Genomic DNA, 20,118 nt, shown 5'->3' on the forward strand with positions numbered 1-20,118 from the left:
AAATGTGCATAAACACAGTTCCACATACTTAAGATTATCACTAACCTGACAATTTGCTCTTATCTAAGATTTTCTCATTCCATTTCCTTTTCTTTATCCTCTTTGTGTACTGGTGCTTGAGCTCATGATGACAGGAGATAGCAAGACTGCAATAAAGAACTATTATAGAGGAACTCCAATCACTAAATCTCATAAAAATTATCACCATTACAAGGCAAGCCTGCAGGCTTCAGAATCAGCCCCCAGCTCCAATTTTGAGGACTGTAAGGGCAGGGGAAAGAAGCACTGACTGAACGACTGTGACAGGCAGGACTTTGGAGGGCTATAACCTGTGTCAATAAAAGACTACAGCCAAACAGTACAGTACTGCTTCAGAAGGACTGCTGTTCCTGTTACCATGCATGGTCCATACATACAAGCTGTAACACCATAGCAGGTATCACTGTACAAATATATCATCTGCTCTCCTAATGTCCCTGTGTCCTTTCTGCATATTGCAGCAGTCTGAGTCACTGAGGATACAACACTCAAGTTCCAGCTCCTCTTCTACCTCTTCAGTTAGCAAAGGCCACCATCTCTCAATTGTTCTCTGCTCTCTTTGTGAGTTTGATTTTTTTTCTCTTCCTTCTAATTCAAACCTAGATGTATACGATGACTATTCTGTCTCCAGCTAAAAGGCTTTTACAGCAAGATGAAAATGTCTCTCTTTGATTTTTTGTTTTACTTATCATCCACAGCACAGAAGCACAGTGTAAATTTTGAGATGCATGAAGGATGTATATCACACTTCCTGAGTGACAAACATTACCATCCTTCTGAACTTCCTATGCTCCTTGATTTCTTGAAACATGTTTCCCTGTAGTGAAGAAAAAGCTGAGCTTCACTGAGAGCCTGATATTCCAGAAATTGCTATCAAAGCTTTTCCTCTTGATGTCTGTCTACACCTCGAATGCACTGCCTCCCAGGCTTGAGAGGAAGGAAAGATATTTTTGTCCTAATGCAGGATGGCTTGAATGGAACTAGTATCACTTCTTAATCCACTCTAGTCCCACAAAACCCACAAATCTCAGATCTAATCTTTTAAAAAAGCACAAGTTTCACAGCAAGAGTAGCAACACTTTAATTACATATCTTCACAGAGTGTAGAATAGAGGAAACCTGCATTTTGGTTATCCCAGACATAACTAGTGTGTGGGTAACAGGCACATCCAATTTCTTAAGCCAAAAAGAATTAAAGTCATTTTTTCAGACAGACTTTCTAAGGAAACAAGTTCTACAAAATCATTCTATCTGCTCATCTGTTTCTGTCCTGTTAGCACCAATAATTACACCACCTTTAGCCAAGTTTGACAAGTGTCAGAGGTCTCAAAGTCATGCAGTTCTGACAAATTTTTTTGAAAACCAGTTTAAGGAATGTAGTAAATGGTCTCAGCAAGGCCTCTCAAGTCACCTGCAGGTTTGCTGTGTTGGCTGTGTGGCTCTTGGAAAAAACACTACTGCCATGTGGCAGCCTGTCATTTGGGGACAAGCAGGAAGATTTTGGAGGAAGAGGAGAAACACACGTGCTGCTGCAGGGAAGGATGTAAAGGGGGAACAAGAAAGCCTGCTGAGGTTACAGTAACTGAAGGACTGGGAGAAGCAGAAGAGAAATCTGGGCTTCATTAGATCACTCTTCTGACCAAGTTCCTTTCCTCTCCTCTCCTCTCCTCTCCTCTCCTCTCCTCTCCTCTCCTCTCCTCTCCTCTCCTCTCCTCTCCTCTCCTCTCCTCTCCTCTCCTCTCCTCTCCTCTCCTCTCCTCTCCATCTTTTATTTAAATTTTCTTTTCATTTTTTCTTTTCCCCCCATTTTCTTCTTTATTTTATTTTAATATAAGCATTAGTGTGTCTCTAAATAAAAGCATTATCCAGCAAAATCCAGCAGCAATGTTAGTTTTTTCAGCACCCAGAACAAACAAATTAAGATACTGATCCTTGGAAAAGTCTCTGTGGCTCTTTGGAGATTAGCTAGCTCTAGATTTGTATCAGGCCTCACCCGAAGTACTCCTGTGCATTTAGAGATTAATCTTGTGGGGAAAAAATTATAATATAAATTATAAAAAATATAATTATAATATAAATTATAACTAGGTTGTAATGCTGTTTTACATGTTCATAGCTGTCTTTTTTGAGTAACACACTCCAGAGTCCACTAAGCACATCATGAAGAGCAGAAGGTAATCCATCATAAAATGCAGAATGCACTCCTGCAGAATCCCATCAACTTTATTAGAATGTCCCCAAAATATTCAAGCAGAATCACCAGCCACAGGGACCCAGAGACCCCTGCAACATCCCAGGTGTGACTACAAAGAGATTTTTAACTTTGTAGCATATCATTTGGGGTCTTTTAATATCACTTTTGCTCTCAGGTAGAAATGTGCCAGGCTGCTTGCGGATGTCCAGTTGAGGTCAGGTTTTACAACTGATGGGGGCTGCATGCTGCCAAACTTCACAGAAGGAGCTCACTGCCAGTGAGGGAGCCCATGTCCCCTGTGAAGATTGATGTATTATACCTTGGCTTACCTGCAAGGCTCACCAGTTTGGGTGCCTTCTCTCTCCCTCTCATTTTTATAAGGAGTTTTGCCAGCGTACGTTTAAATATGACCCTTTTAATTAGGTTACTCAGTATAATACAAGCAAAATTATGATGAGATGGATGCTGTTATTGCATTACCTATTTTTGTCTCCATCGATTCTTCTGTCTCTTTCATGAATCACCCTATTGAATATGTGACAGCTTTATGTCAGTCACAACAGGACTGTAACAATATTAGCTCTACCATGAATTCAGTGTGACACCAAAATTGTATCATACTTGACCTTATTTGATATATTCGTGTACTGAATCCGAAGCTCTGTGCTAAGCTGCACAAAGCAAGGGAAGATTCTTTTCCAATAAGACATTCTGATATATAAATAAAGGTTTATGCTTTTGGTGTTTGCTGTGCTAGCTCCAACAACGAGACTGTAAATAATAATATTATTTCTAGACTCTGTGGCTAGAAGACATTCCATCTCTCTTCTTAATCAAACCTGCTTCCAGCACCATCAGAAGCTGGAATAACTTACCCCTGATATCAACTATTCTTACAACAAACTAGTGAATTCTGGCATTCTTTCCTTGGCTTTGGTGAGAACAGCTAGACCAGAGAAGGAAATTTTTCACAAAAGTGAAACCTAGACAAAATCAGCAGCTGAAGATAAAGGAAGTAGGAGGAGCCCTTCTAACATTGATTGCCTCAAACTATCAGAATCCAGATCCTTCATTTGCAGTTTGGATGAGACACAGTAAATTGCCCAATTGTTCTTTTCTGTCAGAATAATATACTAGCTAGAACCTCATCACTATAAACTGCTGGATCTCCATTTACTCTGAGAGAGGCAGAGTTGAAGTAGTCTTTGGGTTCTTGGTTTTTTTTCTTTTTTTCCTAAGAAAAGTGGCCTGACACTTAAAAAAAAGGACAGAGATTCAAGAGATGATTTTGTACCCCATTTTGTCACAGATTTTCTGTAAGAACTGTAAGGTTTCTGTAAAGGTAAAAGCAAGGGCTTGGTTTTCAAAGAAGTTCTGCAGTCTAAAGCTCATATCAGTTCCTGGAGAAGCTGTATGTGCAATCATTAGGCTTTACCTGTTGCTAATGAAGTTCATTAAAACTGATCACTATGCAAGAAGAATTGAGTTTTGAATCTTTAAAAAAGTCTGTTCCCACTTCCTTCAGCCTTTTATATATAATGCATATTGAAGGACCTTATCAGCACTACTTTACTTAGCAGGAATCAACATTTTAATTATAAGTCTCGATTTCAAAGGGTTAAATTGGAAGTACAGCTGACCATCATCTCTTTGTATCCCACCTAACTCTGTTTTAACTTGAAAGAGTAATGAAGGAACAGACTTCTGTGTATTAAAATTGTAAAATATGCATTTAAATATGTTGTATATTCCTTTCAAAATGCTTTTTTGATTCTTGTTAATTCTCCAATGGATTGATTCAGCAGCGATAAGATATAAAACCTGTCAATTTGGCATGAGCAGCAACTACATTTCATTCAGATTTTTCCTGTGGATTTGGGATTTGGGGTCAAAAAATCAATGAAGAGACTTTACTAATATAAATTATACTTCATTATAAAATACCATGAATTGTTGCATCATTCTAAGAATTGTAGTACACTATGCCCCTGGCACTGCAAACAGCTGAGTTGCAAATACAAAAGCCAGGAATTCTAGCATTAATTAAAGCTCCCCAGCAAAGTTTGATCTGCATCTTTCAAACTATCTTAGTATTTTAAATTGTTTTAAAATCTCGTTTCTAACTCTGCAAATGCATAGTTATCTGGTATCACTGAGCAGCCCAGCCTCCCACCTAAGAAACTCAGCCTTTACAACAGCAATTAAAAAGCCATTGGAGAGAAGGAGCTTCACAACATTTTTACTAGAAGTTGCTAAAACGGAGCAATTCCAAAATAGATCTATAGAAATAATACTTTTCACTTTTTCCACATCCTGGTTGTGGTAAGTTGAGTTGGCTTGCTGCCAGACCTCCCCCTCCTCAACAAAGATAGAGTGAGAAAACTAAGATTAAAAAGCTCATGGGTCAAGGAAAAGACAGAGAGACTGTTTAACAGTTACTGTAATGGGCATAACAGACTCAGCTCAGTGAAAATTAATTTCATTTATTGCCATCTAAAATAGATTTGGATAGTGAGAAACAAATTACAAAGCACATCTCCCCCTTACCCCAGGTTCAGCTGCATTCCCAGCTCCTCTATCTCTTCCCCCTGAGCAGGACGGGGATGACAGGGAATGGGGGGACATGGCCAGTCCACAGCAGCTCCTTTCTGCCACTGTTTCCTCTGCATGGGTCTTCTCAATGGGCTGAAATCTTCCAGGATGAACCTGCCCCACTGTGGGCTCTCCATAACATCATGCTCATCCATATCCAGCCTTGAAGTCCTCCATGGCTGCTCCACCACATCATCCTGGGGCATAAGGAGCAGCTCGTCCTCTCCTCTTTCCCTCACATGGGTGTTGTCAGGGCTGTTCCTCACAACTTTCCTCTCATCACTCACTACCAGGCAGCCTGAATGTTTGTTTCTGGAAGCAGGTTCAGTAAGTCATAAGCATTATTTCTAAAGTCTGATACTTGTAAAACAATATGTAACCCAGAATACAGATCAAAACTGGCTCTGATGAATTTTTTCACAGGGAAGAAAGTGCTAAGGTTAAGTACAACTGCCCAGAAAGAAGATTCACCTGTTTACTTACAACCTATAATAGCAATTTAGCATTCACAGAAATATTCAAGACAAAGATTTATACAATGTATTCCTGTAGCTACCTTTGTAAGAGAAAGAAAAGGAGGGATCTTATCACTTACCGATTTGTATAACTAAATTAGTACACAAGTCATCTTAAAACAGTAGTTGCCATATTAATTACACCAGATTTAAAAAGGACAAGTGTCATCACACTTTCTCATTATCTTGCTGCGTTATTTCAATATGTTACAGAAAAGTGGACTTTTGCCCACATAAAATGGGATATGACACACCCTGATTAACACAGAACTAATCTGCTTACACACAGAAATGTTCCCATTTAAAGCAAAGAACCAGAGGACACAAAGCATATAGCCATCTAATTAGTAGAAAACACTTTCGTTCTCTTCCTCTGATTTTTGTGCTAACTCCAGTGCTCCTGAAAAGGCTGAGATGTACACTGCACACCCTGAGCTGATGGAGAATCTGACAAGATTCTTCCCCTCTACTCAGCGCTGGTGAGGCCACAGCTTGAGTTCTGTGTCCAGTTCTGGGCCCCTCAGTTCAGGAAGGAGATTGGGGTGCTGGAGCAGGTCCAGAGAAGAGCAAGGAGGCTGTGAAGGGATCCAGCACAAGTCCTGTGAGGAAGGGCTGAGGGAGCTGGGGGTGTTCAGTCTGAAGAAGAGAAGGCTCAGGGGAAACCTCATCACTCTCTACAACTCCCTGAAAGGAGGGGGTAGCCAGGGGGGGTTGGCCTCTTCTCCCAGGCAGCCACCAGTAAGACAAGAGGGCATGGACTTAAGCTCTGCCAGGGGAGGTTTAGGTTGGATATTAGGGAGAAATTCTTTACAGAGAGGGTGATCAGGCAATGGAATGGGCTGCCCAGGGAGGTGGTAGATTCTGCATCCCTGGAGGTTTTTAAGAAGAGACTGAATGTGGCACTCAGTGCCATGGTCTGGTAATCACAGCGGTAGTGGCTCAAGGGTTGGACTTGATGATCTCAGAGGTCCCTTCCAACACAGATGATTCTGTGATTCTATGATTTTAAGGTGGACATGACCTTAACCCACTCACCCAGGAAAAACACTGCCTGTGGCAGCCCTGGGCATACTGGCCACCACTGGCTTCTCCTCAGAGGGAAGGAGATCCTGTTGCAACCCCATGCACTGCTACCAAAAGGTGGGGAGGGCAACACCACGGGGGCTGAAAATGAGAAGCCATGCCACCATGTCTCTCCCTCTGCTCTCCCTATGAAGGCAGTGAGTATGACACAGAGAAGAGGCTCTGGGGAAGTCCATTGCTGCTGCTTTTCTCACGTTGGTTCCTCTGGCCTCAAGTGTTTGTATCATAGAGTCACCTTGCAATTTGGAGCAAGCAGCCCGACTTCTGGGCAACTGTAATGCCTAGTTTTTACGTGCATGTGTGCACACATTCATTGACAATTCATAGGAGGAAACAGGACTAAATTCATCCTTTTGAAGAGGCAGCAGAACTTCTTGCAACATTTGATCCTATTGGTATTGTGCTGCATTAAAGGAGGCACCCACTCAGCTTCCTCCTAGGGGCTTGGGTTAAGCACAAAAGAAAACAAACATATATGAGATATCCCCACACTGGGAGAGTAAAGAGAAGAGAGCTGTAAACCAGGAATTCAGCCTAATAGAGGAATGCAACTAAGTAAAGCAGCAGTGCATAAATATTTCATTTGGGCGCTGAAAGGGACTGTTTTTTTTAAAAAACATTTGTCTATCATATATACATTGGGCATCTACTAGAAAATGTCTATGCAGACAAGAAGATAAACGTTTCTTGCTGGTTTTCCGTCATATCAGTTCTAATTTCAAGATGAGAGCATAAGGATTACAGTTTCCCAGACCACTTGCTGTTCAGGACGCATCCCACACTCACTCCATCTGCAGATGCTTTTTAATGTCAGTACATGGATCAACAACAGGACATGGTCCTCAGGGAACAGCCTGGTACCCTAATAGAAAAAAGAAAGGCTTGGGCAGCAAAGTATGCAGTGAGTCACATTGATGCAGGACAGATTCTTCATTTCAAAGAGAAAAATCTACATTCTTCAGAAAACAGTGTTAAAAAATTTAATCTTCCTTCAGTTCAATGGAGCAGCTTTATAATTTACAGCACCAGATAGCAGATGCAATGTGGAATATCTGAAGCAGTTCTTCCCCCGCATTAAAATACACCTTGGGCAACAGAGCCTTAACTTCTCTAACATATGTTTCTGGCAGATAAGTAAACAATTTGGATGTGAAATGAAAATTTTCAAGATAGTTACAGTCAGAAAGGCATCAGTTCATATTAGACTTCAGCTGCAGTGCCCCACTGATAAGTTTTTGGGGTGGTTTCGTATAGTTGAAAGGAAGCAGCTTTGGAAGAATAACAAGCTTTTTGTATACAAGTTGTTGGATCAGAAATAGCAAGAAGAAAGACATCATTCTTACATGGAAATTCTGAAAATGGCCTCAGTGGCAGGATCAAATCCTACTCCAGAGGCCATGGCTGAAGTGACCTGAGCATCGCCAAGCTCCTAGAGAGGGGAAACAGAAACAGACGGGGCAAGGCTACAAAGCTTAAAGGCTGCTCCACAGAGAAGCAATCCACTCAATGCATTGAGTTGCATTGACATTCAGTTTCCTTACCACCCCAGACTCCTTTGGCTTTGTGGACAAAATCCTTACTTATGTTCACACTGAACTTCACATCTGATGGTGCCTGCTCTGCCCCATGGGGCTTTGTGTGCAGCACCAACCTGTGGGTCAGTGCTGAAGCCACCCCAGCACCACCACTGCAATGGCTTAGAGCTAGATCACAGGCTGGCAAAGCCACCCCGGGTGAAGCTCAATGTAGTCACAGGCTGATAGATCTCATTTTCAAGTCATCCTTCCCCTGCTGGCGTATACACACTGAATATTAAGCCTTTCTCTGCAGCAAACTCCCTCTGCCCAGATCCCTGCCACCAGGCTTAGGGAACCCATGATAAGGACAAGAGTGTGCTGTGCATCCTCTGAGAGATTTTCACCAAACATCTTCCAAATGGAGAAGCAGGGAATGTTGCACTTCTCCTTTGTGGACTACTTGGCCATTAGAAGTGGGAGCTCCAGTGAAGACAACAGCACATTGCTGTAAAGATCACAGTAGTTCACTGTGTAACATGTCACAAGAAGAACAGCCCATGTTGGCTTGTCCTAGCAAGTCTGTTTCAGACAAGCCAGACTCCACTGTCACCACTGTCACGACTGCTGCAGGCCACCATCCTGTCACTGTACTTGGAGTTTCCATGTCCCTTCACCAGGCAACAGATCTGAAACTTGGACCACACAAATCAGACCTATGAGGCTGGCATGGCTCATGCTGGCTGATGACATAGGCACTAAAAGGGCTTCAGCCCAGAAAAGACAAAAGAGCTTTCCCAGAAGGGAGCTCCACATCATCTTTTGTAAGCATTGTCAGTAAGATCTTGCAGCAGCTCTCAGTAAGAAAGGACTCCAGACACTGCCCAACTATGCTACCTTGTCTTTAGGTGGTTGTAACACTCTCTTGGCTGCTTTGGTGCCTTGACCCCAGAGTCTACACTGCTCCTTTGCTGTGCTGCCAGCACCTCTGAAACAACACCAACAGAAGGCATCTCATCCTTCTCTCTAGAGACACATCCATACGGAGATCAGTGACATGTACTGGTGCTGAGTGGCACATGTCTCCATCCTACATTGCCCTAGCAATTTTTGCTGGACCCATAGCACATGAGGGGACCATTGTTGGCATTTCTGATTAGTCTTTACAGTGATAGATAATTATCTTATTCTATAAATATGTAAAATTAGAAAGGAAAAGCCCAGAAAATATCAAACTAATTTTGACAGAGTAACTTCAAAATCCCATCTCTTGTTACCTAACTACTTACATTATTCTTAAAAATTTCTGCCTCATTTACTGCACTTTTACATTTTGCATTTAATATTTTTAAGTATGGATGAATAAATTGGGGATATAGCATTCTATCAACAAACCATTTTGTTTAGCATGAGAGTGGTTTATCATACAAAATGCATTTGAACAATAATAAGGGAAAATAGAACAGCAGTGACCCTATGTCCTTCTTGCTCCCTGCACAAAACACTTACTCATTCATCTTCCATTCCAACAGACTATCAAAGACATCTGTTTGATTTTTAAGTAATTTCCTAGACTCTTTCTGAATTCTAAAATGAATAAAAGCATTCAAGAACAAAACATGAAAATACTTTAATCAGAAGTTGCAATTTTATTTATCTCCAGATTACAGGGAAGAATTCTTAAGTGCCTTACTAGTAGTTCCTTTAATACATCTTAATAGCTTATTACTAAAATATGTTATATGGACATCAAACTTGCTATCCTCATGAGACTACTGAAGTTATACAGCGTGCCTTTTGACTCATTGGCCAATCTAACAGTGACTGACAGTCTCTGGAAAAGTATAGCCCAGCTAAAAAACCTGACCTAACTTTTAAACAGATTTCTCTGTGATACTGACATAATCAAATAGAGTTTTACATATGTCATGCTGTTGCTGCAGTAACCTGGCCTCTCCTCTGACTACTGAATGGGAGCCTCTAAGCTTGATATGGACTCAGATGTCTTGAGATTAATCTCTTGGGACCATTCCAGAGAAATCAGGATTAATTTGCAGTTCCTCAAAAATGAAGTAACTATCTCACGCAAACTACTTTTCACATTCTGTCAGGCCTGAGCTTTCTATTCATAACCTTTACAGAAATGACTGCGTTGGCACAGGGCCCCCAAGACATTTGGGAGAAAGTCATCTGCACCACAGGAAGGAGGATTAAAATGGCTTTGGCTTCTCTTGTATTTTTCTTGAATACAAGCAGAGAAAAGATTATTTTTGTGAAAGCAAAATTGTGTTTTCTGGATTTTTTTCCTTTGGATGTTTACATCTCAGTGCATGTAATTTTCAGCTCTCCACATCTTTGTCAGGGGTGAGACCGCGACAATGAAAGCAAAGGACTGTAGGCAGAGATGTGTAGTTCTTTAAGCCAAAGTTCATAGAATCATAGAATCAGCCGGGTTGGAAGGGACCTCTGAGGTCATCAAGTCCAACCCTTGATCCACTGTCACTGCAGTTACCAGACCACGGCACTGAGTGCCACATCCAGTCTCTTTTTAAATATCTCCAGGGATGGAGAATCCACTACTTCCCAGGGCAGCCCATTCCAATGCTTGATCACCCTCGGTAAAGAAATTCTTTCTAATGTCCAATCTAAACCTCCCCCAACACAACCCAAGACCGTACCCTCTTGTTTTGCTAGCATAGTTGTGGAGGAAAGCATCTTTCCAACTGCTTATACCCTTTCTTGGGGAAAAAGGGGGAAACTAGGTGCTGAAACAAACATTATACAAGAGAAGAAGTCGGGCCAATTCACACAGGTTATGGTATTCACCTGGGAGTTACAGCCCAGTAAAAAATTTAACTACCTTACCAATGTACATAAATGCTTTCTAGAAAGGGCAGAAATAACAAAGTGGTTTTGTATACAAAACATGTTTAGTTACAGAGAGCCTGTGTGCCACAGTCGTATAATCCATGGGAGTGTCAAAATGGGATGGAAAAACTGAAACTTTTCTGTATCTCTAGCTAAGACTTCCCATGTCTGATCTTTAGCAGAACACCACCGATGATCTCACAAGAATCTGGAAGAATCTTCAGCACAGAAGAAATCTGAGCAGTAAAAAGATATTTCCAAGGGCCATGGATATTGGTGGCCTCTGAGGGTCTTCTGGCTAAGGTCAGATACAAAACATAAAATTTTGCCAGCCACCCAGATTGGTAGAGGAAGGCACATGCTTTGCTTCTTCAGAGTACACTCCAGGGTCAGGAAAAATCTTCAGGGTTTTCTGCTTTGCTCTGCACATTCAGGAGTGTGCAAACTGTCCAGGGCATAAAACACCTACCTATAGATTATATAGCTAAACATAATTAGGCCGTTGTTGTAGCAACACTTGGCACTTCATACTACTAATTTCCAAAGAATCTAGGCAAATTTTCACCTAATCTACAAATTATAAGGAATGTCAAAGCTATGATCCAGTGGGCAGAGGTCTGGGGTGCTGGTTTTCGAAAGACCTGGAGTGTCTCCCAGATTTGCCACAAGCTTGCCAACAAAACACACCAGTTCTCAGGCCTTGGCTTCCCTGGTCCTAAAGTAAAACAAATTGTATGTGCTTTGTGAAATACTCAGAGCTCTGTTATTGTTCATTACAATTCTTGTTGAAATATGACACAGTTCACACTACTTGCAACAAAGCAGTAAGGAAACAAATTCAATACAACATTTCATCACATGGTAGACCTCAAAAGCACCAATTTCCATGGATTTGCCTTCTAATTATTTGATCCAAGAATGTAAGGTACATCAGCTTTTCTTCCAAGTAGTGTCTTGCAGAATTATGCTAAACTCAATTTCTATAATCCAGCTTCCCCTAAAGATAGCACAATTAAAAGTAGTTGCTAATTGTTTAATTGTTCTGCTGCATTGCAATATATAGTAGTAGTGTTACTATAGCTGGCAAAGCTATAGAGAGGCAAGGGTCATTAAGAGAAGTATCATAATTTGATTTACCTGTTTAGACACAGCTGTAAGCCCAGATGTGTGGACTGCTCTTGTTGTTTGCTGTTAGAATCCAGAGAGTTAGAAACCTACTGACTTCGGGGCATGCCTTCATGGTCCACAAAGGCCAAAGTTCTTTGGTAGAAGATGCTTAGCATTAAAGAAATAAGCAACTAAAGTAATACTTCGGATATGTTAGGCTGACACACAGACTGTCATTAACTGCAGAAACAGCAGTGGCAGATTAGGCAAGCCTAATTACTCACCTGGGGGGCTGGCTTGCATGCTGAGGACATAAATGACACCTCTCTCCCTGGGAGGGAAAGGGGAGGTGATCTTTAGTAGAAGTGAGTGGCAGTGAGGGGCATAAAAACATGTGGGCAGGATTCTACTCCATCACTTATCCCAGGGGAAGGGGAGAATACACTCATATTTTCAAACATTTCTCCTTTTTTTTATAGCTACATAATGTTCTTTTAAAACAGATTTTTTTTTCCAAACCCTTTGATCCACAGCATACAGTAGTGTTTTTTTCTGCTTATTTAGTTCAAAACATTTAGAACTTAAAAGCCTGTATTACTTACAGTGTAGTGAATGGCTTTTCCTACATCTTTAAGAAAATAAAATAAAATGTTGGACTTTCATTGGGTTTAGTTTATTGGTTTGTTTGTTGGTTTTTTTTTTCTCTCTCTGTAGGAAAACATGCAAAATCACAGTTATCTTAAGGTCTCAGTGGTATACCACTGAATTCAGGGAGACCTCTGCTCCTTCTCCATCTGAGAGCCAAAGCAAAGCCTCAGCATCTGTGATAAGTCATCTAACGGAGGTTTTTCTTGGACACCATGGCTGTGGGAAGCTCTTCTGCTCCTTCATGTGTAGGTAGAACAATGAGTTTTGCACATTTGCTCACTCAAAACAAGTGAGTTTTCTCACTCATATTTCTGGAAGCACTGCTGCACTCTGACTGGCACTTCCACCTACTCAGCATTGCACCATTGCTCTATGCCATTTAGCAATATGGAAGGAAGGACGGCTGGTCTTGAACCCCAGCCAGAATCCATGTGCTGTAAACATAATTTTCCTAGAAACAGGCCAAGGTTGCATGTGCAGATCTGATGGCAGAATGTGGGAACAACTTCAGTGCTAACAGAATGTGTAATGCTTCTCTTTTAAACTTGTGGTGATGCGGTCTGAAAGGCTGAAGGAAAAAAAAACCCAAACTAGAAGGTGTAATTGTAAAGAGCCTGATGGACCCAAGAAAACAAAAGAAGCTCCAAACTGAGTCTTTGAGGCCTTTTCTAATTGGTTGCCCATACTGCTGGGCCATATAAATGATTCACATTTCTCTGTGTTTGTGCCTCCCTAATTTAATGTCTTTGTACAGGTGAAGCTGTAGAGATAAAACACAAGGAACCTTCTGCTCTGTCACAGGATTGGGGGGAGGAGAGGAGGGAGAGAGAAGAAAAGATACTTAATAGCCCTCACGGATATTCACTGCTTTTTCATCTGAAATGAAAAAGATGTCTATTTGGAATAAAGTAACAGTTTTAATTTCAAATTTTTATTTTGGTTAGTGAAAGCAAATTCATCATTTGAAAGTTAATCCTTTTCTAGATAATACTGTAACACCTTCAGCAGATATAGAGGGAAGGGTAATAACATTCCCACAGCAAAGCTTTCCCAAAATTGTAAAATCATTACTGCGAACTAAAATCTAAAGTCAACCAAAAACTAGGACGTACTGGGCTTGCGGGTTACAGATCCAAAGCTGTGGAGTAAAACTAATCAGTTCTTGGAGAGGATTTTTTTTTTCTTTTACTGCAGTACAATCTATAGTCTAGTTGGTCAAATCAAGCCTTTCTGAGAAAAGAGGATTAGAGGCAGTTGTTTTAAATGTTGGGGTGGGGGGGAGCAGGATTTAAGCTTTATTACAGACAAGGATATACAAAACAGACTGTAATGAAAAAACAATATTGAGACTGTGCTTGCAGTCTGAATGGAAAATGTTAAAGTCAGGGCCACACAGAGGAGCTTATAGTTACAGCAAGGGGCAAATGTCCTCTGAATAGGTGAAATTAGACATTATGGGAAAGTTGCAGGAATCAAAAAAAAACCAAAACTCTTACATCTGAACAGTACAAATCAGCTATTAAGCAGGAAAGGGAATTCAAATAAAATTTATTTTATTTATAAGGATTATTCCTCGTACAATAATCACTGTACTGCCCATGAATTGTTAATTGAAAAAATGCTGGGTTAAGTATCAACCATTTTGAATTACAAATACTTGATGAAAAATTCTTATCCTTTGGCAAAATTTCCTCAATGCTCTTATGCTTAAGATTTCATTCTGTATTTTACCAAAACCTTAACTCTCTGAACTGTTGCACATGTGTTACATAAATGTGTTCGAAGCCTTGCTATACCACAGCATGATGTCCTATTTATCTACCCACCTGGAGCTCACTGCAGCACTATGGATCTGTTTTGCATAGGGGCACATTAGGATACATCTTGCATAAGTTAAGAGAAAATAATAAAAAGCTACAGCACAGATATCAATGCCCTGAATTGCCTCCCATTTCATTTTCCTATAACCCATCTTTTCACCGAGGTAGCTACGTGAATTTTGTCATAGTTAAATGCATAGTTAAATCTCCCAAAATGTGACATGCAGGACTAACATGCATTCATGATGTACTTTTAAAATGTTTTTCTCTTCCTCACTATTGTCTGAACCATTCTAGCTCTGGTCCAAGCTAGGCAAATTCAGCTTTGCTTCCTGCAGGTTTAATTTTTCTGGTCTCAGGACCTTTTCTTTGCTGTTCTCCACCAACCATCCGTTGACAAGGCATCATGGACAGAAGCAACTCAAGCTCAGTGGTTTTAATACAGTCTTGAGCAGTTGGCTGCCTCCTCCATCACCATCAGTATCTCGGACTATTTGGAAACAATCATGCCCCTTTACAGTTCATCTGTTTCATGATAAAGCAGATATTTAGGAGGTTGGTATACTCTGACAACAGAAATACAAAATGCCACTTTTCTGGAAAATGAATCACAAAAGTTTCCCCATTCTCAACATATAAACTGTGTCCAGGAAGCTCTTCAGGCAATTTAAACCTGCATAGCTCCCTAGAGTTCAATACAAAGAATCCAATTTACATCTGGTGAGCACTGGATTCACTACTTTTTAACACTCCCCAGTGAAGCAACCCGCCATGGCAAATGTCTTCCATGGTATAAAAGCCTGGAAATACAATGGTATGGAACCGAAAGTAATCCATCCCTGTATCATCAAGCCTGAATGGCAGAACGCAAAGGAATCAACAAAGAGGTTTTTATTTTAATTACTTAAGGTGAAACCATGCAAAACATTAGACAGCCAAGCATTATCCCTGTATATACTGAGGCTGCTCATCTGTCTTTTATCAGGTGTTTTTAACTTGAATAAGCATTTAAAGCATGCAAGCCAAATGTTGTGCTGTCTCACACTTGTGCAATACTGACAAAATCAGTGAAGAGGGAGATGAATGAAAATTGATGCCTGGACATTTTGGTAGCAATCCTTTGGAAATATTTGTAGTGAAACAGTTCCCTGATAAGTGTAGAATGAGGAAATTTGAGCAAATTGTATTATAGTGAAATGATAAACCACTGAGTATTCTGGATCTGGTGAAAAAAAAAATGTAGCAATGCCTAATCATGTAATGATAGAAAATGTAGTCCTACTTCCTAGAACATTATGGAACAGAATAATGTGTAGACACCTAGTAAGAAATACTTCCAAAAAATACCATTTTAAGTTAGATTCAAATATGATAGAGACTTTGCAAGCAAAGTTTTTCCCATGTTACACAGATGAAGTTCAAATGCATATTAATATCATGCTCTTCACAAACAAAATCTTGAAAGAGGCTGACAAAAGTAGCAGATTTGCAGTGAAATTAATTAGGCTTTTGTCCTTGTTTGTCTCACAGTGTGGGAATGGTAATATCACACAGGAAAAAACCTCACAACCCTAGCTCTACTTGGAGAAATATAGACACTCCTTATGAAATTCGTACTGAAAATTTCAACCTATTAGAAAATAATATTTTGTAGGACAGGTTGACTTACACGCCTCTGTTTTAAATCCATATTTCTCCACTGGAGAGAAACACTGTGAAGCTAATCCTGCATCTTTGAAAACACAGTTTACTAAACCATTGGGAATTTTGCTCAAGTGAGAAACAAATGAGTGCAGAGTATGAAACTGTACTGAAATATTCCATTTAACTACAGAAATACACAAATTACTGAAAATTACTTCTGGTACTAACTAAAAGGTATCAGTTTCATTACCTAAATCAATTTCTATGAAACCTAAAATTTACTCATTTGCTCATTTTCAGGAGCTGTTAATTTCAGATATTAATTCCAAGATTCATTTAAGTATTACTTCCTACAAGTATTTGTTGAAAACTACCACATTGTCTTTTTAATTAACTCCAGTGATATGTTAATAACTTGCATAGTCTCTCAACTATTGATTAGTTCTAATCCAGAGTGTAGCTTAACTTTATGTTTCCATGTAATATTGCTAAATGTATTCTTATAACCTGGCTAAAAGTTGTAATGGCTTTAAGGATACAGTAAGAAATTAGAAAGCTCTACATTTGGGACTAACAAAATTTGTTGCTGCTGAGCTTCCTGGAGGCCATTTCTGCAACCTAGTGCCTGCTTGTCCCAATTTTATTTGTCCTTCTGTTACTTGAGTTCACTGATTTTATACAAGTGGTACAAGTAGGATAGATAAGAAGGTTAGGCTGAGTTGGTATAAAAATTAGAAATTCCTTGGTAGTAAATCAAAACATACTAGGGTCATGAACTTTAATATACATTTATATAATATAATCTAGTGGGCAATGTACAAAGATATTTCCTTGGACAGCTCTATTAGTTCATATATCAAGGGAAAAGCTTTACAATGTGAACATTACAGAAATGCTCAGTAACACACTAAAACTCAATTATTATATTAGCTGAGACTGAAAACTCTATCTTATCTCAAAATTCATTATTCTTATATTAATGAGTTAGTTTTACTGGGCATATTACTCATTTTCTTGTTTAGAGGACTAGAAAAGTAAACATTATCTAGATGCTGAGAAATACCTGGCACTTCTCTTGCTCACATATCCTTTCTCAACTAACTAAATACCAGCAAGAGAATCCAAGCATTTGTAATTAAGGAAAAAAATAAAAATAAAAAAATAAAGAAATAAAAACCCAGAATCTCGCTAACAGTGGAAAATGCAATTAAACTACTGATGTATTAATTCAGGTGCAAACAGCTGCACCACTGTAGAGCAGTGATTTTCTTTCTTTAATTAATTAAAACATGAAGAAGAAAAATCTGATGCTTTAATAGCATTTTCTCCACTATAAGAAAAGCTTTGGCATGATTTCATTATGTTACCACAAAGAGTATTGGAGGTGCTATTGCCATTAATTCTGTTTGTCACCTCGAAGAAGTGACAGATTCCACTGAGAAGCTTGCTGCTGTTAACGGATGTGAAGGATTAATATTTTAGAACAGTTTTATTAATTTATAGGCAGGATAACCATAGTAATAAGAATACACTTAATATTTTATGCATTCACAACCATGTAAGATAAGGAGATAAGGAGAATTTGCTCTTCAGCAGCATCTCTTTGGATGTCTGTTTGGCTGCCGTATTTGAAAGCTGAGCAGTTTTGTCACACTTATAATTGTGTGCTTTGTGGTGAAAGTAACAGAGCCTAACCAGTGCTAGGATCACTGCATGCTCTAAAGGAGTGAATCCACACCAGAGATGCACAGATCTTGCAGCAAAGAGTCTACAAACAACTCAGAGCAATTTTAGGGAAAAGCAACAGGGGCAATTGCTGGGGAGCCTTGCTAGGTCAAAGAGAAGCAGCAAAGCAAGTTATGCAGTGGGGAAGTTGGCAAAGGGAGGAGCGCACACCCTAAATCTCTGCTTGGGTCGCTGTGATGCTGATGTCTGCTGTGTACCCCAGGTTTCATTCCACACAGAGCTAAGTGTTCACAGAGAAACTTACTTGCTCGAACCTAGTCTAAACTCTGGCATGCTACTTTTAACTTCAGAGGCTATTCTCCTTAAAGCTAAGCAAGTTAAGGCTGCCTAGCAGCAGTGATGATGCTTGTGAATTTCCAAAGCATTCTGTTGTATTATGTGGCTAAGTTATATGAACAGCTTTACTTGCTTCCACGAGTTTCTTTGGTCCTGAATTCACCCATCATTGAGATCACAAAGCCAAGTGTTTCATGAGCTCTATGTATAAGCATGGACATTCCCCACCGCTCCAAATGGGGCAAGGTTACATCGCAGTGGTGAGCAGAGAAACAGCAAACTTTACCTGCATCCCATGAGAAAAAAAGCAAGCATACACTGAATATGGAAAGTTATTACTGTACTGCAAGATTTTCACTTACAAGGTGCCGAGTGCCTATGGCTTTTCTCACACACACACTCCACCTTGCCTTTGCTCAGCACTTGGACGGACTTAATTCATTTAAGTTTTTCAGACATCGGATCTCTTTCTCTCTAAGCATATGAGAAGCCTTCCACTCGATATTTAAAGGAACACTCGTGTGAGGAAAGCTGAGTAGGATTAACACTTGTCGGGTTAAAAGGCATCAATCTTTTACTTCTCACAGGAACACGCTTTTAGGAAAGCATCTCCTTGGGTAGGATAAACATTTTTTTTTAATTGTTGTGTGGGAGGGGGGGTTTGTTTGTTTTTCTCTTCATGTTCAACGTTTTTTAAGCAAAAGATAGGCTTGATCCGAAAGTGGAAAGATCCGAAACAAAAGTGTGGCTGATTCTGCCTACATCTTTCCACAGTTTTTCCTAACCCCTAACTCTTTTGATACTTTGTATTCACTGTCTCACTTGACTGACACAAGAAACCCACTGTAGGGAGAGAGGCTTCCTGTGAACTGAGCCCCGTTTCCATGGTGCAGAGTTTTCTGCTTAAAAATAAATTCCTGTTTTCTGGGGCTACACTTATGGTCAGGACTCCGGAGCTCCCCCCACCCCAAGGGGTTAGAGGCAGAAAACAAAAGAGGGCAAACACGTCCCAAATCCTAAAAGGCTGCCATCGCATGCTACAGCTTGTTTGTTCTCCGATCCCACTCAGGACCCCTCATCACTTTTCGGCATACATTTTAAGGTTGCGGATCCTTCTCTGCCTTCCCCTCTGCGCGGCGGGGAGAGTGGTGTTCGACCGGGTTCGGGCTCTCCCCACACCCGCCGCCGCGATGGGTGACACCCTCCTCGCCGCCGCCAGCCCCGAGCGGCTCCGGGGATGCTCGCCCCGAGCCTGGCCCCGTTCCCGTCACCGCTCCCCTCTGCCGCGATCGTCACACCTAACTTCCCCGCGTCCCGCTGCCGCGCACCGGGGCAAACTTTCGGGAGCGGCACCCGCGGAGTCCCGCAGAGCCTGGCAGCGGAGCAAACGGGGCGGGATGCTCTCTGCTCTCCTGACAAATGCCCCGCTAAGCAAAACCACGGGCTGAGGGCATCCCAGCCGCTGCCGCCCGCAGCCTCTGCCCCAGCACAAGCGGCGGCTCTCCGCGGGCTGCGCCGAGCCCAGCGGGAGTTACGGGGCTCTCTGCCCTCGCCACAGCGCCCCGGGGCAGGAGGGAGGGGAAGAGCCCAGGAGAGAGAAGTCCCCTACATAGTCCTGGGCCCCGGCAAGGGGAGCCGGAGGAGCGGGACGCGCAGGGCCCGGGGGTCGTCACTCACCGATCCGCAGCACTTGCTGGCCGCTCCGGGGCAGGCCGGCCCAGGCGCAGAGCATCACGAAGAGGAGCCCCCCGCCGCCACCGCCGCTGCCGCCCTGGGCCGGGCGCCGGGGCCACCGCGGGCCGAGGACGCTCGCCATCCTCCTTGCCCGCCTCAGTTCATGCCGGGTTGCGCGAGTGCGGAGCGCGGGCGGCTACCCCCGGCGGGGCCGGCTGCGCGCCGCCGCTCCGCGCCGCCCGCCCATGGCGCGGGGGCTCCGCGCCCGCCGCCCGCGCTCCCGCAGCTGCCGCGCTGCGCCGCCGCCCGCGGCTCCCGCTGCCCTGGCCCCCTCCGCCCCCGCCGGGAGCGGAGGGAGGGGAGGGGACGGCAGGGAGGGGGCGGCTCCTCCGGCGGGG

General features: G+C 41.8%; 1 protein-coding gene across 5 annotated transcripts in view; it reads right to left on the reverse strand.

Annotated features, from left to right (window-relative positions):
* GRIK1 (glutamate ionotropic receptor kainate type subunit 1) overlaps nucleotides 1–19,862 on the reverse strand; it is a 169,661-nt gene extending 149,799 nt beyond the window's left edge. For all 5 annotated transcript variants that reach the window (XR_003988511.1, XM_030464444.1, XM_030464467.1 and 2 more), the window contains exon 1: nucleotides 19,724–19,862. Coding sequence is in view for 4 of the 5 variants with exons in the window: in XM_030464444.1 (XP_030320304.1) it covers nucleotides 19,724–19,862 (139 nt within the window). In the remaining variant the exon portion in view is untranslated. The remainder of the gene's footprint in view (nucleotides 1–19,723) is intronic.
* Nucleotides 19,863–20,118: the final 256 nt, after the last annotated feature.

This window comes from Calypte anna, chromosome 1 (genome assembly GCF_003957555.1).
Source record: "Calypte anna isolate BGI_N300 chromosome 1, bCalAnn1_v1.p, whole genome shotgun sequence".
NCBI lineage: Eukaryota > Metazoa > Chordata > Aves > Apodiformes > Trochilidae > Calypte > Calypte anna.